Raw genomic sequence first — 22,500 nt, 5'->3', positions numbered from 1 at the left:
TATATATATATATACACACACAAAAATATATACATATATGTATATATATACACACACACAAAAATATATACATGTATGTATATACGAATATATATACATATTTTTACAAATATATATATATATATATATATATATATATATACAAATATATGTATATGTGTGTATATACTGTATGTATATATGAATACACAAAAATATATACATATATGTATATATATATATATATATGTATATATACATATATATACACACAAAAATATATACATATATGTATATACAAATATATATACATATTTTTTACAAATATATATATATATATATATATATATATATATATATATACAAATATATGTATATATGTGTGTATATACTGTATGTATATATGTGTGTATATATGTATACACAAAAATATATACATATATGTATATACAAATATATATACAATTTTTTACAAATATATACATATATACAAATATAAAAATATATGTATATGTGTGTATATACTGTATGTAAAATGTGTATATATGTGTATATATGTGCGTATATGTATATATATATACATGTATATATGTATATGTATATATATATACATGTATATATACATATGTGTATATATCTATATATATATATATATTTGTGTATGTACAGTATATATGTGTGTATATACATATATATGTGTATATATACACATAAATACACAGACTGTATGTGTATATATGTACGTATGTTCATGAATATGTGCTGCCGCTATTTTAAATAAATAATAATAATAATATAATGTAATAATTTTATACATCAGCTGTTTGATTGTAACAGTCATCTCAGTTGTAGTTTCGCTACTAAGTTTGGAGGTGTTGAAATCGCCATGTAAAATCGCTAATGCTAATCGTAGCCTGTCTATGGCAAATCCAATGTAAATTAGCATCAAGCTCGCACATTTTGGAAGAGTGGAGCCTTACTTTATGTTCGAGTGTTCCCTACCAAGCATGCTTGCTTTGTTAGTGTTGAAAATGGGAACATTACTCAGAGGCCTGACCGATTGTCTACTTTAATAAGAATTGATTAACGTAAACAAGTTGAAAAACGTATTCGGGTGTTATCATTTAGTGGTCAACTGTACGGAATATTTACTGTACTGTGCAATCTACTAATAAAAGTTCGATACCCAGAATTTGGTGGGTGGCTATAAAAGTACAGAATTGGGTACCCATCCCTAAATATAATATGATCGTGGAAGAAAAAGCCTCCCCCCAAAAAAGTGGTAAAATAATCAAAAACCTGAGAACTCTCTTTTCGAAATTAAAAATGGAAGCAAAAAAAGAAAAGCAGCATCAGATAAGCGGCGGTTGATGAAGCTGCGGCGGGAACAGCTTGATGTATTCCTCCTCAAACGACACGTTCTTGAACTTCTCCATGGAGAACAGAGCCTGGGCGCCCTGTCGGAACAACATCCACGTCACACCCATGTTCCAACGTCCACCCATTACGGTGGAACCCCCATTTCCCTACCTAATTGGTTCCTGAACAGGGTTCGTAAATAGCAAAGTCCACCAAAGTCTCCGCCGCTCCCATTCTGTGGAACGCTCTTCCTGACCACCTGAGGGCACCACAGACTGTGGATGCTTTTAAAAAAGCCTCTTTTTTTTATGTATACATACTAGTTTTAGCTATTTGGCTGTTCTAGTTTTTATTTTTATTTTAAATATTTTTATTTGTATTTTTTTTAATACACTGTAGCACTTTGAGGTTGTTTACTCAATGTAAAGTGCTTTTTACGAATAAAATCTATTATTATTATTATTATTGTATATTGAAGCGTACTTCCCCATAAGGAACAAAGTACATGTGAATAATTGGTTCCATATTCTATTAAAAGGTTCTCCACTCTGAACACAATATAACGCGCTATGCAGTGAACGTAACCAAGAGCTAATGGATCGACTTTCTACTTAACAATAGAGATGTCCGATAATGGATTTTTTGCCGATATCCGATATTCCGATATTGTCCAACTCTTCATTACCGATTCCGATATCAACCGATACCGATATATACAGTCGTGGAATTAACACATTATTATGCCTAATTTTGTTGTGATGCCCCGCTGGATGCATGAAACAATGTAACAAGTTTTTCCAAAATAAATCAACTCAAGTTATGGGAAAAAATGCCAACATGGCACTGCCATATTTATTATTGAAGTCACAAAGTGCATTATTTTTTTTAACATGCCTCAAAACAGCAGCTTGGAATTTGGGACATGCTCTCCCTGAGAGAGCATGAGGAGGTTGAGGTGGGCGGGGTTTTGGGGTAGGGGGTGTATATTGTAGCGTCCCGGAAGAGTTAGTGCTGCAAGGGGTTCTGGGTATTTGTTCTGTTGTGTTACGGTGCGGATGTTCTCCCGAAATGTGTTTTGTCATTCTTGTTTGGTGTGGCTTCACAGTGTGGCGCATATTTGTAACAGTGTTTCAGTTGTTTATACGGCCACCCTCAGTGTGACCTGTATGGCTGTTGACCAAGTATGGCTTGCATTCACTTGTGTGTGTGAAAAGCCGTAGATATCATTTGATTGGACCGGCACGCAAAGGCAGTGCCTTTAAGGTTTATTGACGCTCTGTACTTCTCCCTACGTCCGTGTACACAGCGGCCTTTTAAAAAGTCATACATTTTACTTTTTGAAACCGATACCGATAATTTCTGATATTACATTTTAAAGCATTTATCGGCCGGTAATGACGGCAGCCCGATATTATCGGACATCTCTACTTAACAACAACGCCAAAACATCAACAACGCCCCAGCCAACACGCACACGTTGTCACTAGCCCTGTGGTGCACCCACAGTTTGAAACCACAAGACTCCTTAACTTTAACCCGCCAGATCGCCACAATGATCAGGGAAAAAAAAACAAAACGACTTTCTGGAGAACGGCTCCTCCAACGTGGAAGAAATGCGTGGGAATCTTGGGACTCTTTGGCGAACGTCGCGGGAAGGGAACTCACCCAAGTGAAGATGGAAAAGAAGGAGAAGGTGATGGCGGCCCGCGCGGCGTCCACGCCCTCCCTCAGCGGGTCGTCACCGTGGTCGGTCACCTGCCACTGATTGGCCAGGAAGCAGAAGCCCACAAACCACATGAAGGACCAGAACGCTGCAGACAGGAAGAGACGACGAATCCGTGAATGAACAATAAGACGTTGGACAAAGACCACTTCTTACTAAATATGGATGTTGATGCGTCATCCATGTTGCTGCTACTTCACGATCATAACTTCCTACTAGAACGCATCAAATCACGTGTATATTGAGGCTATTGTCATATATATCGAATTTATGAAACCTAAAAACCTGCCAAGTTTTGCTAATAAATAGATATGATCAAAATAGCATCAATCTCACGGAGATTCCCGAGCCATTTTGAGAGATAATGAGGAAGCCAGTCACGTGATCAGTGACGCAGAGGAGGAACCACAGATCCCGTCTGTCAGGCTTGTAAAACTCCACTGTGTAGGATGGGAAGCAACATGAAGGTGTTCTGTTTCTTTGATGTATTGTAATCCACAGAAAGATGTTGTCTTGACCCGAGATCTACAAAGCGAAGAGGAAGCAGGACCCGACTCCCCTCCAGGGACGTCTTCTTTGAACTGTTTTACGATCTTTTCATTGAACTGTTTTTAATCAAAGGCGATGGCTGTTTACGACCCCCCTCCCTTAGAAACAGCTGTTGCCATGTATTCAGGGAAAGTCCAAATAAAGAGGAGCGTGATGGAGACTGTACAAAGAGTACAGTCCAGACGTCTCTCTCCTCAATTGAGCCAAATTTTCAATTCTGTATCTGTTTGATTCCTTGCTTCTTGTCTTGTTTGATAGATGTCATCAGTGTTTGAACCTGACAGCAACTTAATGTCATACTTGCAAATTATGATATAATGTTGCAATAAAAAATAGATTGTATCAATATGTATTAATACAGGCAAAAATACCAAAAATTGGTACCGATATAGCTTCCCAGGCACGGGGAATTGGTACCGTATCGTTTCAACTATGAACGGTCCCATCCATAGAAATTGTTTGTACTAGCATCAGCTGCCAAACATGCTAACACCACCAAGCATCACCGGACTTGAGTCCTCCTCACCCCGCAGGCCCCACCCCACTTTACACCCGCTTCGCATCGTAGGAACCACAGATCCCTTCCGTCAGAATAATTGTATCTAAGTTATCACAAAACTTTGTGTTACATTGAGTTGAGCTCGCCCGGCGAGAAGACAAAAGCTGTCTTTGATCCTACCAAGAAGAAGGCTTGCAAAACTCCACTGGGTAGGATGGGAAGCAACATGAAGGTGTTCTGTTTCTTTGATGTATTGTAATCAACAGAAGGATTTTGTCTTGACCCGAGAACTACAAAGCGGAGAGGAAGCAGGACCAGACTCCCCTCCAGGCGACCTTTTCTTTGAACTGTTTACAACCTTTTCTTTGAACCGACCTTTTCTTTGAACTGTTTTTGATCAAAGGCGATGGCTGTTTATGACCCCCATCCCTTAGAAACAGCTGTTGCCATGTAATCAGGGAAAGTCTGTAGCTCCATGTGGAGACATGTGATGTGGAGGTCTACATCAGGACCAGTAGATCCTGTAGTTCCATGTGGAGACATGTGATGTGGAGGTCTGCATCAGGACCAGTACCTGACACTCCGATGTCGGCCAGCACCGCCTTCTTGCGGTCCTTGACGCTGCTGATCTGCGGGAAGTAGATGTCCAGGGCCAGGAGGGCCACGCAGCACAGGAAGGCCATGGAGCCCATGAAGACGCCGTAGTTGCAGGCGCTCTGGTTGCGGTTGAAGATGCAGAACTCCTCCACCTCGTTGGGACGGTTGATGTAGCCCTCGTTGGCGATGCAGCCGAAGATGACGATGGAGAAGAGCTGCGGACGAAGGACAGCGGAGGATGAAGTCTGGACGCGAGGACTTTTACTGCAACACACCAATGATCTCATACCAAGGAAACTCATGAAACCTGAATGGTTTTTGCCTCACTTGAAGCCCGAGTGAAGAATGCACTACCGACCTGTACGACCTGACAAGTCCAAAAGACATGATACAGTACTCTCTGCTCACACATGATTGTTTGAGCACAATGCAGCTGGTCCTGGATAGTCCCACTCCTTAATGCATCAGTCACACGCAGGATTCTTACAGGTATGAGACAGATATACAACATTACCTACTGTAATTGCTGTTGGATTGTCTAGAACTATGAAGACATGTCATATTTGATAACATGTCTATAAAAACATGTCATATTTCATTAAATGTCAATAAAAACATGTCATATTTCATAAAATGTCTGAAAAGACATATCATATTTCCTAGAATGTCTATAAAACATGTCATATCTTATCAAATGTCTATAAAAACATGTCATATTTCATAAAATGTCTGAAAAGACATATCATATTTCCTAGAATGTCTATAAAACATGGCATATCTTATCAAATGTCTATAAAAACATGTCATATTTCATAAAATGTCTATGAAGACATGTCATATTTCATAACATGTCTATAAAAACATTTCATATTTCATTAAATGTCTACGAAGACATGTCAACATGTCTTTCTATTTCATAAAATGTCTATGAAAACGTGTAATTTCATAAAATGTAAATAAATCATAACATATTTCATCAAATGTCTATAAAACATGTCATATTTCATAAAAAGTCCATAAAAACATGTCATATTTCAAAAAATGTCTATAAAAACATGTCATGTGTCATAAAATGTCTATAAAATTATGTCATATTTCATAAAATGTCAATAAAAACATGTCATTTTTCATAAAATGTCTATAAAGACATGTCATATTTCATAAAATGTCTATAAAGACATGTCATATTTCATAACATGTCTATAAAAACATTTCATATTTCATAAAATGTCTATGAAAACGTGTAATTTCATAAAATGTCTATAAATCATAACATATTTGATCAAATGTCTATAAAACATGTCATATTTCATAAAATGTCTATAAAAATATGTCATATTTCATAAAATGTCAATAAAAACATGTCATTTTTCATAAAATGTCTATAAATACATGTCATATTTCACAATATTATGTCAGACCCACTCGACATCCGGGGGGGTGGGGGGGTGGGGGGGGGGGGGGGTTACCCACATATGCGGTCCTCTCCAAGGTTTCTCATAGTCATTCACATTGACGTCCCACTGGGGTGAGTTTTTCCTTGCCCGTATGTGGGCTCTGTACCGAGGATGTCGTTGTGGCTTGTACAGCCCTTTGAGACACTTGTGATTTAGGGCTATATAAATAAACATTGATTGATTGATTGATTGATTGATAAAATGTCTATAAAGACATGTCATATTTCATAAAAAGTCTATAAAAACATGTCATATTTTATAAAATGTCTATAAAAACATGTTATATTTTATAAAATGTCTATAAAAACATGTCAATTTCATAAAATGTCTGTAAAACATTTCATAGTTCATTAAATGTCTATGAAGACATGTCAACATGTCTAAAAAAGACATGTAATATTTCATAAAATGTCTATGAAAACGTGTCATTTCATAAAATGTCTATAAATCATAACATATTTGATAAAATGTCTATAAAAAAATTCATATCTTATCAAATGTCTATAAAACATGTCATGTGTCATAAAATGTCAATAAAAACATGTCATGTGTCATAAAATGTCAATAAAAACATGTCATGTGTCATAAAATGTCAATAAAAACATGTCATGTGTCATAAAATGTCAATAAAAACATGTCATGTGTCATAAAATGTCAATAAAAACATGTCATGTGTCATACAATGTCTATAAAACATGTCATATTTCATAACATGTTTGAAAAGACATAATATTTCCTAAAATGTCTATAAAAACATGTCATATTTGATCAAATGTCTATAAATCATGTCATATTTTATAAAATGTCTATAAAAACATTTCATATTTCATTAAATGTCTATGAAGACATGTTATTTCATAAAATGTCTATAAATCATAACATATTGATAAAATGTCTATAAAACATGTCATATCTTATCAAATGTCTATAAAAACATGTCATATTTCATAAAATGTCTATTAAAACATGTCATGTGTCATAAAATGTCTATAAAATTATGTCATATTTCATAAAATGTCTATGAAACATGTCATATCTTATCAAATGTCTATAAAAACATGTCATATTTCATAAAATGTCTATTAAAACATGTCATGTGTCATAAAATGTCTATAAAATTATGTCATATTTCATAAAATGTCAATAAAAACATGTCATGTGTCATAAAATGTCAATAAAAACATGTCATGTGTCATACAATGTCTATAAAACATGTCATATTTCATAACATGTTTGAAAAGACATATAATATTTCCTAAAATGTCTATAAAAACATGTCATATTTGATCAAATGTCTATAAATCATGTCATATTTTATAAAATGTCTATAAAAACATTTCATATTTCATTAAATGTCTATGAAGACATGTTATTTCATAAAATGTCTATAAATCATAACATATTGATAAAATCTCTATAAAAACATGTCATATTTCATTATATGTCTATAAAACATGTCATGTGTCATAAAATGTCTATAAAATTATGTCATATTTCATAAAATGTCAATAAAAACATGTCATGTGTCATAAAATGTCAATAAAAACATGTCATGTGTCATACAATGTCTATAAAACATGTCATATTTCATAACATGTTTGAAAAGACATATAATATTTCCTAAAATGTCTATAAAAACATGTCATATTTGATCAAATGTCTATAAATCATGTCATATTTTATAAAATGTCTATAAAAACATTTCATATTTCATTAAATGTCTATGAAGACATGTTATTTCATAAAATGTCTATAAATCATAACATATTGATAAAATGTCTATAAAAACATGTCATATTTCATAAAATGTCTATAAAACATGTCATGTGTCATAAAATGTCTATAAAATTATGTCAAATTTCATAAAATGTCTATAAAATTATGTCATATTTCATAAAATGTCAATAAAAACATGTCATGTGTCATAAAATGTCAATAAAAACATGTCATGTGTCATACAATGTCTATAAAACATGTCATATTTCATAACATGTTTGAAGACATATAATATTTCCTAAAATGTCTATAAAAACATGTCATATTTGATCAAATGTCTATAAATCATGTCATATTTTATAAAATGTCTATAAAAACATTTCATATTTCATTAAATGTCTATGAAGACATGTTATTTCATAAAATGTCTATAAATCATAACATATTGATAAAATGTCTATAAAAACATGTCATATTTCATAAAATGTCTATAAAACATGTCATGTGTCATAAAATGTCTATAAAATTATGTCATATTTCATAAAATGTCTATAAAACATGTCATGTGTCATAAAATGTCTATAAAATTATGTCATATTTCATAAAATGTCAATAAAAACATGTCATTTTTCATAAAATGTCAATAAAAACATGTCATGTGTCATAAAATGTCAATAAAAACATGTCATGTGTCATACAATGTCTATAAAACATGTCATATTTCATAACATGTTTGAAAAGACATATAATATTTCCTAAAATGTCTACAAAAACATGTCATATTTGATCAAATGTCTATAAATCATGTCATATTTTATAAAATGTCTATAAAAACATTTCATATTTCATTAAATGTCTATGAAGACATGTTATTTCATAAAATGTCTATAAATCATAACATATTGATAAAATGTCTATAAAAACATGTCATATTTCATAAAATGTCTATAAAACATGTCATGTGTCATAAAATGTCTATAAAATTATGTCATATTTCATAAAATGTCTATAAAACATGTCATGTGTCATAAAATGTCTATAAAATTATGTCATATTTCATAAAATGTCAATAAAAACATGTCATGTGTCATAAAATGTCAATAAAAACATGTCATGTGTCATACAATGTCTATAAAACATGTCATATTTCATAACATGTTTGAAAAGACATAATATTTCCTAAAATGTCTATAAAAACATGTCATATTTGATCAAATGTCTATAAATCATGTCATATTTTATAAAATGTCTATAAAAACATTTCACATTTCATTAAATGTCTATGAAGACATGTTATTTCATAAAATGTCTATAAATCATAACATATTGATAAAATGTCTATAAAACATGTCATATCTTATCAAATGTCTATAAAAACATGTCATGTGTCATAACATGTCAATAAAAACATGTCATATTTCATAAAATGTCTATTAAAACATGTCATGTGTCATAACATGTCAATAAAAACATGTCATATTTCATAAAATGTCTAAAAACATGTCATAAAATGTCAATAAAAACGTGTCATATTTCATAAAATGTCTATAAAAACATTTCATATACTAATAAAATGTCAATAAAAACATGTCATACGTCATAAAATGTCAACAAAAACATGTCATATTTCATAACATGTTTGAAAAGACATATAATATTTCCTAAAATGTCTACAAAAACATGTCATATTTGATCAAATGTCTATAAATCATGTCATATTTTATAAAATGTCTATAAAAACATTTCATATTTCATTAAATGTCTATGAAGACATGTTATTTCATAAAATGTCTATAAATCATAACATATTGATAAAATGTCTATAAAACATGTCATATCTTATCAAATGTCTATAAAAACATGTCATATTTCATAAAATGTCTATTAAAACATGTCATGTGTCATAACATGTCAATAAAAACATGTCATATTTCATAAAATGTCTAAAAACATGTCATAAAATGTCAATAAAAACGTGTCATATTTCATAAAATGTCTATAAAAACATTTCATATACTAATAAAATGTCAATAAAAACATGTCATACGTCATAAAATGTCAACAAAAACGTGTCATATTTCATAAAATGTCTATGAAAACATTTCATATACTAATAAAATGTCAATAAAAACATGTCATATGTCATAAAACGTCAATAAAAAAATGTGTCATATTTCATAACATGTCTATAAAAACAAGTCATAAAATGTCAATAAAAACATGTCATATTTCATAAAATGTCAATAAAAACGTGTCATATTTCATAAAATATCTATAAAACGTGTCATATTTCATACAATGTCTACAAAAAGGTGTCATATTTCATACAATGTCTACAAAAAGGTGTCATATTTCATCAAATGTCCATCAAAAAAGTTGTCATATGTGATGAAATGCCTTGTTGTGTGCATGTGCATGAGAAGGAAGATGAGTGGATGTTTGATGCTTCCACTCTGCTGTGATGTCCTGTCAGTGTTTGCTGGAGGGCGAGCACAAACACACGCAGGGCCACAAAATGGAGTCAACAGCAAGAGACGGTTGCTAGGATACCGCCTCTCCTCACTGCGGGAAGGAGGCGAGCGTACGATGAGGAAACATCTACATCTACATCTATATATCTACATCCCCAAAGGCTCCTCCTGGGGAACTAGTAATGGAACTATGGTGGCGTGAGAATATTACACACACATTTATGTCAGCGCGCTCCCCACGTGCACATCGGCGCCATAGCCAACCGTAATGCAATCGCTCCTCCGCAGTAACATTTCACACACTTTTATTGTAGAAGGCATTCAAAACACTACAATTTAGTGCAAAGTAAGAGACATCATTGAATTACTGCAATCGCTCCTCCACAGTAACATTTTATATACTTTCAGAATAGAAAGCATTTAAAGACTTTAAACTAATCCACTAAACCCAAAGAACAGTGTACCCTTTAATTAATGCAATCACTCCTCCACTGTAACATTTCACATACTTTCAGAACAGACAGCATTTAAAGACGTTGAACTAATCCACTAAATCCAAATAAAGGTGTGCCCTTTAATTAATGCAATCACTCCTCCACAGTTACATTTCAAATACTGTCGGAGTAAAAAGCAAGTTGGACTCCAACCTAAGTCACAAAGTCAACGGAAAGATGTATGACGTAACGAATGCAATTGCTCCTCCACAGAAACATTTCACAAACATTTCACATACTTTCACAATAAAAAGCAGTAAGGATTTCAAATTATACCACACATTTTTTTTTTAAATTGTATTTTGCAATTAATGCGATTGCTCCTCTACAGTTACATTTCACATACTTTTAGAATATAATCCAATTTAGAATATAAATTTTATTGGATAAAAAAAGATAATTTAAAGACTTTAAACTGATCCACAAAATCTAAATAAACACATACCATGTATTTAATGCGATCGCTCCTCCACAGTTACACACTACTAGAATAGAAAGCAATAAAGACTTCAAATTACACCACAAAATCGAAATAAAATGCATTTATTGTATTAATTTTAAAATCGAAAGCATCGAAAAACCTTTAAACAAAAACGGAAAGTCTAAAGTAAAAATACCATTTAAATAATGCAATTGCTCCTCTACAGTTATATTTCCACATACTTTCATAATAAAAAAGTAATAAAGACTACAAATTAAGCCACAAAATCAAAATAAAGATCTATTATGCGATTAATGCGATCACTCCTCCACAATTACATTTCGCATACTTTAATAATAAAAAGGATTTTAAGACTTAAACTATTCAACAGTGTCCAAATAAAGACATGCCATTTAAATAATGCGATCACTCCTACACAGTTACAATTCGCATACTTTCAAAACAGAAAGCATCTAAAAAAACTTCAAACAAAAACAAAGTCTAAGGGAAAAATACCATATGAACAATGCAATTGCTCCTCTACAGTTACATTTTCACATACTTTCATACTAAAAAAGGATAAAGACTACAAAATAAGCCACAAAATCAAAATAAAGCTCTACTATGTGTATAATGCGAGCGCTCCTCCACAGTTACATTTTGCATACTTTAATTAAAAGCATCTAAATACTTGACATTTTGCATTGAATTAGAATACAAAGCAATAAAGACTACAAAATAAACCACAATATCAAAATAAGTTTTATGCGATTAATGCGATCGCTCCTCCACAGTTACATTTCACATACTTTTAGATTACAAATCATTTACTTACATTATAAAAAAGCATTTAAAGACTTTAAACTGATCCACAAAGTCTGAATAAAGACATGCCATTTATTTAATGCAATCGCTCCTCCACAGTTACATTTTGCATACTTTAAAAATAGAAAGCATCTAAAAAAACCTCAAACAAAAACACAAAGTCTAAAGGAAAAATACACTTTAAATAATGCAATTGCTCCTCTACAATTACAATGTACAAACTTTCATAATAAAAAGCAATAAAGACTACAAATTAATCCAAAAAAATCACAATAAAGATGTATTATGCGATTAATGCGATCGCTCCTCCCCGGTTACATTTTACATACTTTCAAAATAAGGAGCATTTAGACTTGAAACTAATCCACAAGATCTAAATACATACCATTTATTTAATGCGATCGCTCCTCCACAGTTACATTGTACATACTTTCAGATTACAAAACATTTACTTTCATATTTAAAAAAGCATTTAAAGACTTTAAACTGATCCACAAAGTCTAAATAAAGACATGGCATTTATTCAATGCGATCGCTCCTCCACAGTTACATTTTGCATACTTTAAAAATAGAAAACATCTAAAAAACTTCAAACAAAAACACAAAGTCTAAATGAAAATTACCATTTAAATAATGCAATTGCTCCTCTGCAGTTACATTTTACATACTTTCATAATAAAAATCAAGAAAGACTACAGATTAATCCACAAAACCACAATAAAGATGTATTCTGCGATTAATGCGATCGCTCCACCCCAGTTACATTTTACATACTTTCAAAATAAGAAGCATTTAGACTTGAAACTAATCCACAAGATCTAAATACATACCATTTATTTAATGCGATCGCTCCTCCACAGTTACATTTTACGTACATTCAGATTACAAAACATTTACTTTTATATTAAAAAAAGCATTTAAAGACTTTAAACTGATCCACAAAGTCTAAATAAAGACATTCCATTTATATAATGCGATTGCTCCTCCACAGTTACATTTTGCATACTTTAAAAATAGAATACATCTAAAAAACTTCAAACAAAAACACAAAGTCTAAAGGAAAAATACCATTTAAATAATGCAATTGCTCCTCTGCAGTTACATTTTACATACTTTCATAATAAAAATCAAGAAAGACTACAAATTAATCCACAAAACCACAATAAAGATGTATTCTGCGATTAATGCAATCGCTCCACCCCAGTTACATTTTACATACTTTCAAAATAAGAAGCATTTAGACTTGAAACTAATCCACAAGATCTAAATACATACCATTTATTTAATGCGATCGCTCCTCCACAGTTACATTTTACGTACATTCAGATTACAAAACATTTACTTTTATATTAAAAAAAGCATTTAAAGACTTTAAACTGATCCACAAAGTCTAAATAAAGACATTCCATTTATATAATGCGATTGCTCCTCCACAGTTACATTTTGCATACTTTAAAAATAGAATACATCTAAAAAACTTCAAACAAAAACACAAAGTCTAAAGGAAAAATACCATATAAATAATGCAATTGCTCCTCTGCAGTTACATTTTACATACTTTCATAATAAAAATCAAGAAAGACTACAAATTAATCCACAAAACCACAATACAGATGTATTCTGCGATTAATGCGATCGCTCTACCCCAGTTTTAATTTTACATACTTTCAAAATAAGAAGCATTTAGACTTGAAACTAATCCACAAGATCTAAATACATACCATTTATTTATTACGATCGCTCCTCCTCAGTTACATTTTACATACTTTCAGATTACAAAACATTTACTTTCATATTTAAAAAAGCATTTAAAGACTTTAAACTGATCCACAAAGTCTAAATAAAGACATTCCATTTATTTAATGCGATCGCTCCTCCACAGTTAGATTTTGCATACTTTAAAAATAGAAAGCATCTAAAAAACTTTAAAAAAAACAAAGTCTAAAGGACAAATACAATTTAAACAATGCAATTGCTCCTCTACTGTTAAATTGTACATACTTTCATAGTAAAAAGCAACAAAGACTACAAATTAATCCACACAACCACAATAAAGATGTATTCTGCAATTAATGCAATCACTCCTCCCCAGTTACATTTGGCATACTTTCAGAATAAGAAGCATTTAGACGTGAGACTAATCCACACAATCTAAATACATACCATTTATTTATTGCGATCGCTTCTCCACAGTTACATTTCACATACTTTTAGATTACAAAACATTTACTTTCATAATAAAAAAAGCATTTAAAGACTTTAATCTGATTCTCAAAATAATGACATGCCATTTATTTAATGCGATCGCTCCTCCACAGTTACATTTTGCATCATTTTACGCTCCCAACTTTGTGGGAAAAAATATCTATTTTCTTTTACATTTTCACGTGATGCACAGTAGTGGTGGAACAGCCACACGTCCCTGTGCTCGTGCCCTTGTAGTGTCGTTTACACAGCTGCGTGTGCGTCTTTGTGTCCTGAATGACAGCGACACAAAAGGACAAACACACAAAAATCTGCAGTGCTCATGAATGGAAACTTTTTCACTCTCATCCTGTGTCAACGCTCATGGATGGGCTAACGTTCTTTGTTTTTGGACAGGCAGGGATGTCAGTTAGCAAGTGTGGAATAACAAAAAGGCTAGCATGCTAACATTAGCATGCGCCAAAGACCAGACTCTGAGGTGTATGCCTGTAAAATTGGCCAAAAAGCTAACATGCTAACATTAGCATGCGTCAAAGACCAGACTCTGATGTGTATGCCTGTAAAATTGGCCAAAAAGCTAACAAGCTAACATTAGCATGGGTCAAGGACCAAACTCTGAGGTGTATGCCTGTAAAATTGGCGAAAAAAGCTAACATGCTAAAATCAGCATGGGTAAAGGACCAGACTCTGAGGTATATGCCTGTAAAATTGGCCAAAAAGCTAACATGCTAAAATTAGCATGGGTAAAGACCAGACTCTGAGGTTTATGCCTGTAAAATTGGCGACAAAAGATAACATGCTAAAATTAGCATGGGTAAAGGACCAGACTCTGAGGTGTATGCCTGTAAAATTGGCCAAAAAGCTAACATGCTAAAATTAGCATGCGTCAAAGACTAGACTCTGATGTGTATACCTGTAAAACTGGCCAAAAAGCTAACATGCTAACATTAGCATGGGTCAAGGACCAAACTCTGAGGTGTATGCCTGTAAAATTGGCCAAAAAGCTAACATGCTAAAATTAGCATGGGTAGAGGACCAGACTCTGAGGTGTATGCCTGTAAAATTGGCAAAAAAGCTAACATGCTAAAATTAGCATGGGTCAGGGACCAGACTCTGAGGTGTATGCCTGTAAAATTGGCCAAAAAGCTAACATGCTAAAATTAGCATGGGTAAAGACCAGACTCTGAGGTTTATGCCTGTAAAATTGGCGACAAAAGATAACATGCTAAAATTAGCATGGGTAAAGGACCAGACTCTGAGGTTTATGCCTGTAAAATTGGCCAAAAAGCTAACATGCTAAAATTAGCATGCGTCAAAGACTAGACTCTGATGTGTATACCTGTAAAACTGGCCAAAAAGCTAACATGCTAAAATTAGCATGGGTCAAGGACCAGACTCTGAGGTGTATGCCTGTAAAATTGGCCAAAAAGCTAACATGCTAAAATTAGCATGGGTAAAGGACCAGACTCTGAGGTTTATGCCTGTAAAATTGGCCAAAAAGCTAACATGCTAACATTAGCATGCGTCAAAGACTAGACTCTGATGTTTATACCTGTAAAATTGGCCAAAAAGATAACATGCTAAAATTAGCATGGGTAAAGGACCAGACTCTGAGGTGTATGCCTGTAAAATTGGCCAAAAAGCTAACATGCTAACATTAGCATGCGTCAAAGACTAGACTTTGATGTGTATGCCTGTAAAATTGGCCAAAAAGCTAACATGCTAATATTAGCATGCGTCAAAGACTAGACTCTGATGTGTATGCCTGTAAAATTGGCCAAAAAGCTAACATGCTAACATTAGCATGGGTCAAGGACCAAACTCTGAGGTGTATGCCTGCAAAATTGGCCAAAAAGCTAACATGCTAAAATTAGCATGGGTAACGGACCAGACTCTGAGGTGTATGCCTGTAAAATTGGCCAAAAAGCTAACATGCTAAAATTAGCATGCGTCAAAGACTAGACTCTGATGTGTATGCCTGTAAAATTGGCTAAAAAGCTAACATGCTAACATTAGCATGCGTCAAAGACTAGACTTTGAGGTGTATGCCTGTAAAATTGGCCAAAAAGCTAACATTAGCATGCGTCAAAGACTAGACTCTGAGGTGTAAGCCTGTAAAATTGGCCAAAAAGCTAACATGCTAATATCAGCATGCGTCACAGACTAGACTCTGATGTGTATGCCTGTAAAATTCGCCAAAAAGCTAACATGCTAACATTAGCATGCGTCAAAGACTAGACTCTGATGTGTATGCCTGTAAAATTGGCCAAAAAGCTAACATACTAACATTAGCATGGGTCAAGGACCAAACTCTGAGGTGTATGCCAGTAAAATTGGCCAAAAAGATAACATGCTAAACTTAGCATGGGTAAAAGACCAGACTCTGAGGTTCATGCCTGTAAAATTGGCCAAAAAGCTAACATGGTAATATTAGCATGCGTCAAAGACTAGACTCTGAGGTGTATGCCTGTAAAATTGGCCAAAAAGCTAACATGCTAAAATTAGCATGGGTAGAGGACCAGACTCTGAGGTGTATGCCTGTAAAATTGGCCAAAAAGCTAACATGCTAATATTAGCATGCGTCAAAGACTAGACTCTGATGTGTATGCCTGTAAAATTGGTTAAAAAGCTAACATGCTTGTCAGAATAATTGTATATAAGTTATCACACAACTTAAGCTGTCCTTCATCTTATCAAGCAAAAGGCTTGTAAAACTCCACTGTGTGTGATGGGATGCGACATGGAGGTGTCGGTCTCTTTGATCTATTGACAGCCACAGGAAGACCTTGTCCTGACCCGAGATCTACAAAGCGGAGAGGGAGCAGACCTGACGCAGCTCCAGGCACCTTTTCTTTGAACTGTTTATGACCGAGTGCAACAGCTGTTTATGACCACCTCCCCTTAGGAGCAGCTGCGTAATGTAATGCTATGTAATCAGAAAAGGCCCAAATAAAAGAGGATGCGTGGAACTCCCTAGTCAGAGCGGTGTGGTGACGCTGTGCGAGGGCGCAGGCACACAGGAGCTCTCCTCATGAGCGAAATTGAATCCTGTCTCTGTTGGAGTTCCTTTGCTTCTTGTCTTGTCAATAGATTTGTTGAAATTGTTGAAAAATGTGGGAGAAGTAGTGGAAAATTTGGAAATTTGTGAAAAAACTGGACTTTTTAGAACTTTAAAAAGGTGTTAGTTTAAATGTCCAGAAGGAGTGGAATGTGTTGATGGTGGAATCGTTTGAAACCCGGTTGAGAAATGTGGAAGTTTGAAAAGTTGTCTATTCATTCCTGGAAATAGACAACATTTTTAAATTACATGAGAGCTCAAAAAAACGGGCAATTGCTATAAAAATGTAAAAAAACAAAATTAAAATAAAAAATAGAGAGAAATGTAAACATACAAACACAATTGCGTATATGTATAAACACTTACAGTGTAAACACTTTGTAGGGCGCAACAAAAAATAAAACAACACACCATAAACTTTACACTACTGCCATCTAATGATTTGGACTTGCAACTGTTAGAATAATTGTATCTAAGTTATCACAAAACATTGTGTTGCCATGAGCGCCCGGCGAGAAGACAAAAGCTGTCTTTGATCCTACCAAGAAGAAGGCTGGTAAAACTCCACTGTGTAGGATGGGAAGCAACATGAAGGTGTTCTTTTTCTTTCATGTATTGTAATCAACAGAAAGACCCGAGATCTACCTGACTCCCCTCAGGGGACCTCTTCTTTGAACTGTTTTACGACCTTTTCTTTGAATTGTTGTAATCAAAGGCGATGGCTGTTTACGACCCCCGCCCCTTAGAAACAGCTGTTGCCATGTAATCAGGGAAAGTCCAAATAAAAGAGGAGGCGTACAATCTTTCATCAGGAGCGTGATGGAGACTGTTCAAAGAGTACAGTCCAGACGTCTCTCCTCAATTGAGCCAAATTTAATTCTGTCTCTGTTTGATTCCTTGCTTCTTGTCTTGTTTAATAGATGTTATCAGTTTTTGAACCCGACAGCAACTTGATGTCATACTTGCAAATCATGATATAATGTTGCAATAAAAAATAGATTTCATAAACATGTATTAATACAGGCAAAAATTGGTACCGATATAGCTTCCCGGGCACGGGGAATTGGTACCGTATCGTTTCAACTATGAACGGCCGCATCCATAGAAATTGTTTGTACTCGCATCAGCTGCCAAACACGCTAACAACACCAAGCATCACCGGGCTTGAGTCCTCCTCGCCCCGCAGGCCCCGCCCCACTTTACACCCGCTTCGCATCGTAAAGGACTGGAGGACATTTCCAGGCAACCTTATTCATTAAGAAGGGCCCGTGAAGACGTGCGGCGGGGATGTGATTGGCGGAGGAAAAAGCGTTAGGGGCGGCAAGGGCGCGGAGGCGGCACTATTTATAGAGCGCTTGCATCATCGCCTCCGTTGTCCTCTGCTTTCTCCCCCCACTGCCCTCAACCCAGCAAGATAGGGTCTAGTAACAAAATGTACAACACTTGGAAGTAAACCTGCAAAATGCACAACAAAAGCTAGCACGCCGGGCCAACACAGTACAACCATTGCTAGCGTTGGTTGTAGTCCGTTTTAGTCTTTGTTTTCTGATAGTACTGACAATAACATATTACGATATTTTCTTCATTCATATCGTGTTTAAAAAATATAACGATATAACTTACAAACTCGATATATCGCCCAGCTTTAAGATGAATAGACAAGCGTTTTGTCAATAACAAAATCTATAACCAACACATTTTACACAGAATTGCGCTATTTTCAGGAAGAAGTACATCTGTTAGAATAATTGTATCTAAGTTATCACAAAAACTTTTTGTTGAAATGAGTTCCCTGGCGAGAAGACCAAAAGCTGTCTTTGAACCTACCAAGAAGAAGGCTCGTAAAACTCCACTGTGTAGGAACATGAAGGTGTTCTGTTTCTTTCATGTATTGTAATCAACAGAAAGATATTGTCGTGACCCAAGAACTACAAAGCGGAGAGGAAGCATGGCCTGACTCCCCTCCAGGCACCGCTTTTTTGAACTCTTTTACGAACCTCTTTTTTTTAACTCTTTTACGACCTCTTTTTTGAACCGACCTTTTCTTTTGAACTGTTTTGTAATCAAAGGCGATGGCTGTTTACGACCCCGTCTCCCTTTGGAAGCAGCTGTTGCCATGTGGTCAGGGAAGGTCCAGATAAAAGAAGGAGGCGTGCAATCTTTTGGCAGAGCGTAAATGACACTGTCCAAGGGTACAGATTCTACACGTTTCTCCTCACTGAGCAAAATTGAATTCTGTCTCTGTTTAATTTAGGGCTGCAACTAACGATTAATTTGATAATCGATTAATCTGTCGATTATTACTTCGATTAAGCGATTAATAATCGGATAAAAGAGACCAACTACATTTCTATCCTTTCCAGTATTTTATTTTAAAAAAAACAGCATACTGGCACCATACTTATTTTGATTATTCTTTCTCAGCTGTTTGTACATGTTGCAGTTTATAAATAAAGGTTTATAAAAAGAATAAAAAATAAATAAATAAATACAAAAAATAAAAAAAATTCCTCAGCGCATAGCATAGCATAGATCCAACGAATCGATGACTAAATTAATCGCCAACTATTTTTATAATCGATTTTAATCGATTAGTTGTTGCAGCCCTAGTTTAATTCTTTGCTTCTTGTCTTGTTTAATAGATGTCATCGATGTTTGAACCTGACAACATCATGCCTGCGTACAATATCACAACAAAGTGGCAAGGTAGCGTCACGTAACAAAATGTACAACACTTGCGTGTATAACTGCAAAATGCATAACAAAAGCTAGCATGCTAATATGCTAATTTTAACATGCTAACAGTTAGCATGTGTCAAATACCAAAAAAAGCTAGAATGCTAACACTAGCATGCGCCAAGTACCAGACCTGCAAAATGAGCTAAAAAAGCTAACATGCTAATGTTAGCATGCTAACAGTTAGCATGTGTCAAATACCAAAAAAAGCTAGAATGCATGTGTCAAGTACACCTGCAAAATTAGCCAAACAGCTATCATGCTATTGTTAGCATGCTAGCAGTATGCGTCATGTACCAAAACATATGACTTTTAGGTGTATACCGGCAAAATTGGAAAAAAAGCTAACACGCTAATGTTAGCATTATAACATGCTAATTCTAGCATGCTAGCAATTGACTCGAGTTCCTAGTCACTGTGTTGATTAGGATGTGTGTTGAAAACGGGTGGAATACGGCAATAATAGCCATGAAATTAGAAAGAAATGCTAACAGTTAGAGCGGCAGGTAGCGTCCATCCATCCATACATCCAGTTTCTACCGCTTGTCCCTTTTGGACGATATATCTTACAATCTCGATATATCGCCCATCCCTAAGATGAATAGACAAGCGTTTTGTCAATAACAAATCTATAACCAACACATTTTACAGTATTTTTCACACTATAAGGCGCACCGGATTATAAGGCGCACCTTCAATGAATGGCCTATTTTAAAACTTTGTTCATATATAAGGCGCACCGGATTATAAGGCGCATAGAATAGACGCTACAGTAGAGGCTGGGGTTACGTTATGCATCCCGTAGTTGCGAGACCTGTTGTGGTTCAATATTGGTCCATATATAAGGCGCACTGGATTATAAGGCGCACTGTCAGCTTTTGAGAAAATTGGAGGTTTATAGGTGTGCCTTATAGTTTGGAAAATACGGTACACAGAATTGGTCTATTTTCAGGAAGAAGTACGTCATGCCTGCGTACGATACCACAACTAATGGCAAGGTAGCGTCACGTAACAAAATGTACAACACTTGCGTGTAACAAAAGCTAGCATGCTAATATGCTAATTTTAGCATGCTAACAGTTAGCATGTGTCAAATACCAAAAAAAGCTAGAATGCTAACACTAGCATGCGCCAAGTACCAGACTCTGGGGTGTACACCTGCAAAATGAGCTAAAAAAGCTAACATGCTAATGTTAGCATGCTAACAGTATAGCTAGCAATTGACTAGAGTTTGTGGTCACTGTGTTGAGGGTGTGTGTTGAAAACAAGGTGGATAATGACAATAAAAGTAGAAGAGTCATAGATGAGAGCCTTGAGGACCACCAGTGTTCCATTCTATAGACAGAAATCTGTTGACCACCTACACTCTTAGAAATAAGGGTTCCAAAAGGGTTCTTCTACAAGGGCTGAGGTTCTAACTGGAACCATTTGCTTCTGAAAAACCCTTTCCCGAAGAAAGGGTTTTTCAAGGGTTCATGGTAACGCTAATGGTTCCAGTAAGAACCATTTTGATCCAGAGAACTCTTTAAAACCCCTTTTCTGAATAATTGGTTTTAAAAGGGTTCTCACTAACACTAAGGGTTCCAGTAAGAACTATTTTGATCCAGAGAACCGTTTTTGGAAGAAATAGTTCTTAGTGGAACTCCCTGCGTGGGTTCTAGATGAAACCCTTGAAATACGAAAGGGTTCTTAGTGGAACTTCCTGTGTGGGTTCTAGATGAAACCCTTGAAATACAAAAGGGTTGTTAGTGGAACTCCCTGTGTGGGTTCAAGATGAAACTCTTGAAATACGAAAGGGTTCTTAGTGGAACTCCCTGTGTGGGTTCTAGATGAAACCCTTGAAATACAAAAGGGTTGTTAGTGGAACTCCCTGTGTGGGTTCAAGATGAAACTCTTGAAATACGAAAGGGTTCTTAGTGGAACTCCCTGTGTGGGTTCTAGATGAAACCCTTGAAACATCAAAGGGTTCTTAGTGGAACTCCCTGCATGGGTTCTAGATGAAACCCTTGACAAATGAAAGGGTTCTTATTGGAACTCCCTGTGTGGGTTCTAGATGAAACCCTTGAAATACGAAAGGGTTCTTAGTGGAACTCCCTGCGTGGGTTCTTTGTAGAACTTCTCATGGGGGGTTCTGAGTGGAACCTTACACACACAGTTCTAGGTATAACCCTTCATGTTGGGTTCTAGGTAGAACCCTCCAAAAGGGTTCCAGGTGGAACCTTTATAAAAAGGTTCTACCTGGAGCCAAAAAGGGTTCTCCTATGACCTTATATGGTTCTACTTAGCACTTTTATTTCTAAGAGTGTACTGTATACCATCCATCCATCCATTTTCTACCGCTTGTCCCTTTTGGCATTAAAATAAAAAGTGTTTGGCTCCTTTCCTCTCAATGTTCCATTCACCTTCCAGCG

At 34.8% G+C, this 22,500-nt stretch overlaps 1 protein-coding gene across 1 annotated transcript in view; it reads right to left on the bottom strand.

Moving 5' to 3' along the window:
- Nucleotides 1-519: 519 nt before the first annotated feature.
- The window catches only part of LOC133633504 (synaptogyrin-1-like), a 58,405-nt gene continuing 36,424 nt past the window's right edge, over nt 520-22,500 (bottom strand). Inside the window, exons 2-4 of the mRNA XM_062026045.1 lie at nt 4,684-4,921; nt 3,004-3,149; nt 520-1,436 (exon numbers count right to left, since the gene is read on the bottom strand). Coding sequence (XP_061882029.1) covers nt 1,332-1,436; nt 3,004-3,149; nt 4,684-4,921 — 489 coding nt within the window. The 3' untranslated portion in view covers nt 520-1,331. The remainder of the gene's footprint in view (nt 1,437-3,003; nt 3,150-4,683; nt 4,922-22,500) is intronic.

The sequence above is a fragment of the Entelurus aequoreus genome, linkage group LG18 (assembly GCF_033978785.1).
Source record: "Entelurus aequoreus isolate RoL-2023_Sb linkage group LG18, RoL_Eaeq_v1.1, whole genome shotgun sequence".
Lineage (NCBI taxonomy): Eukaryota > Metazoa > Chordata > Actinopteri > Syngnathiformes > Syngnathidae > Entelurus > Entelurus aequoreus.
The sequence above is the reverse complement of the archived record's forward strand: the minus strand, read 5'-3'. Positions and strand labels throughout refer to the sequence as shown.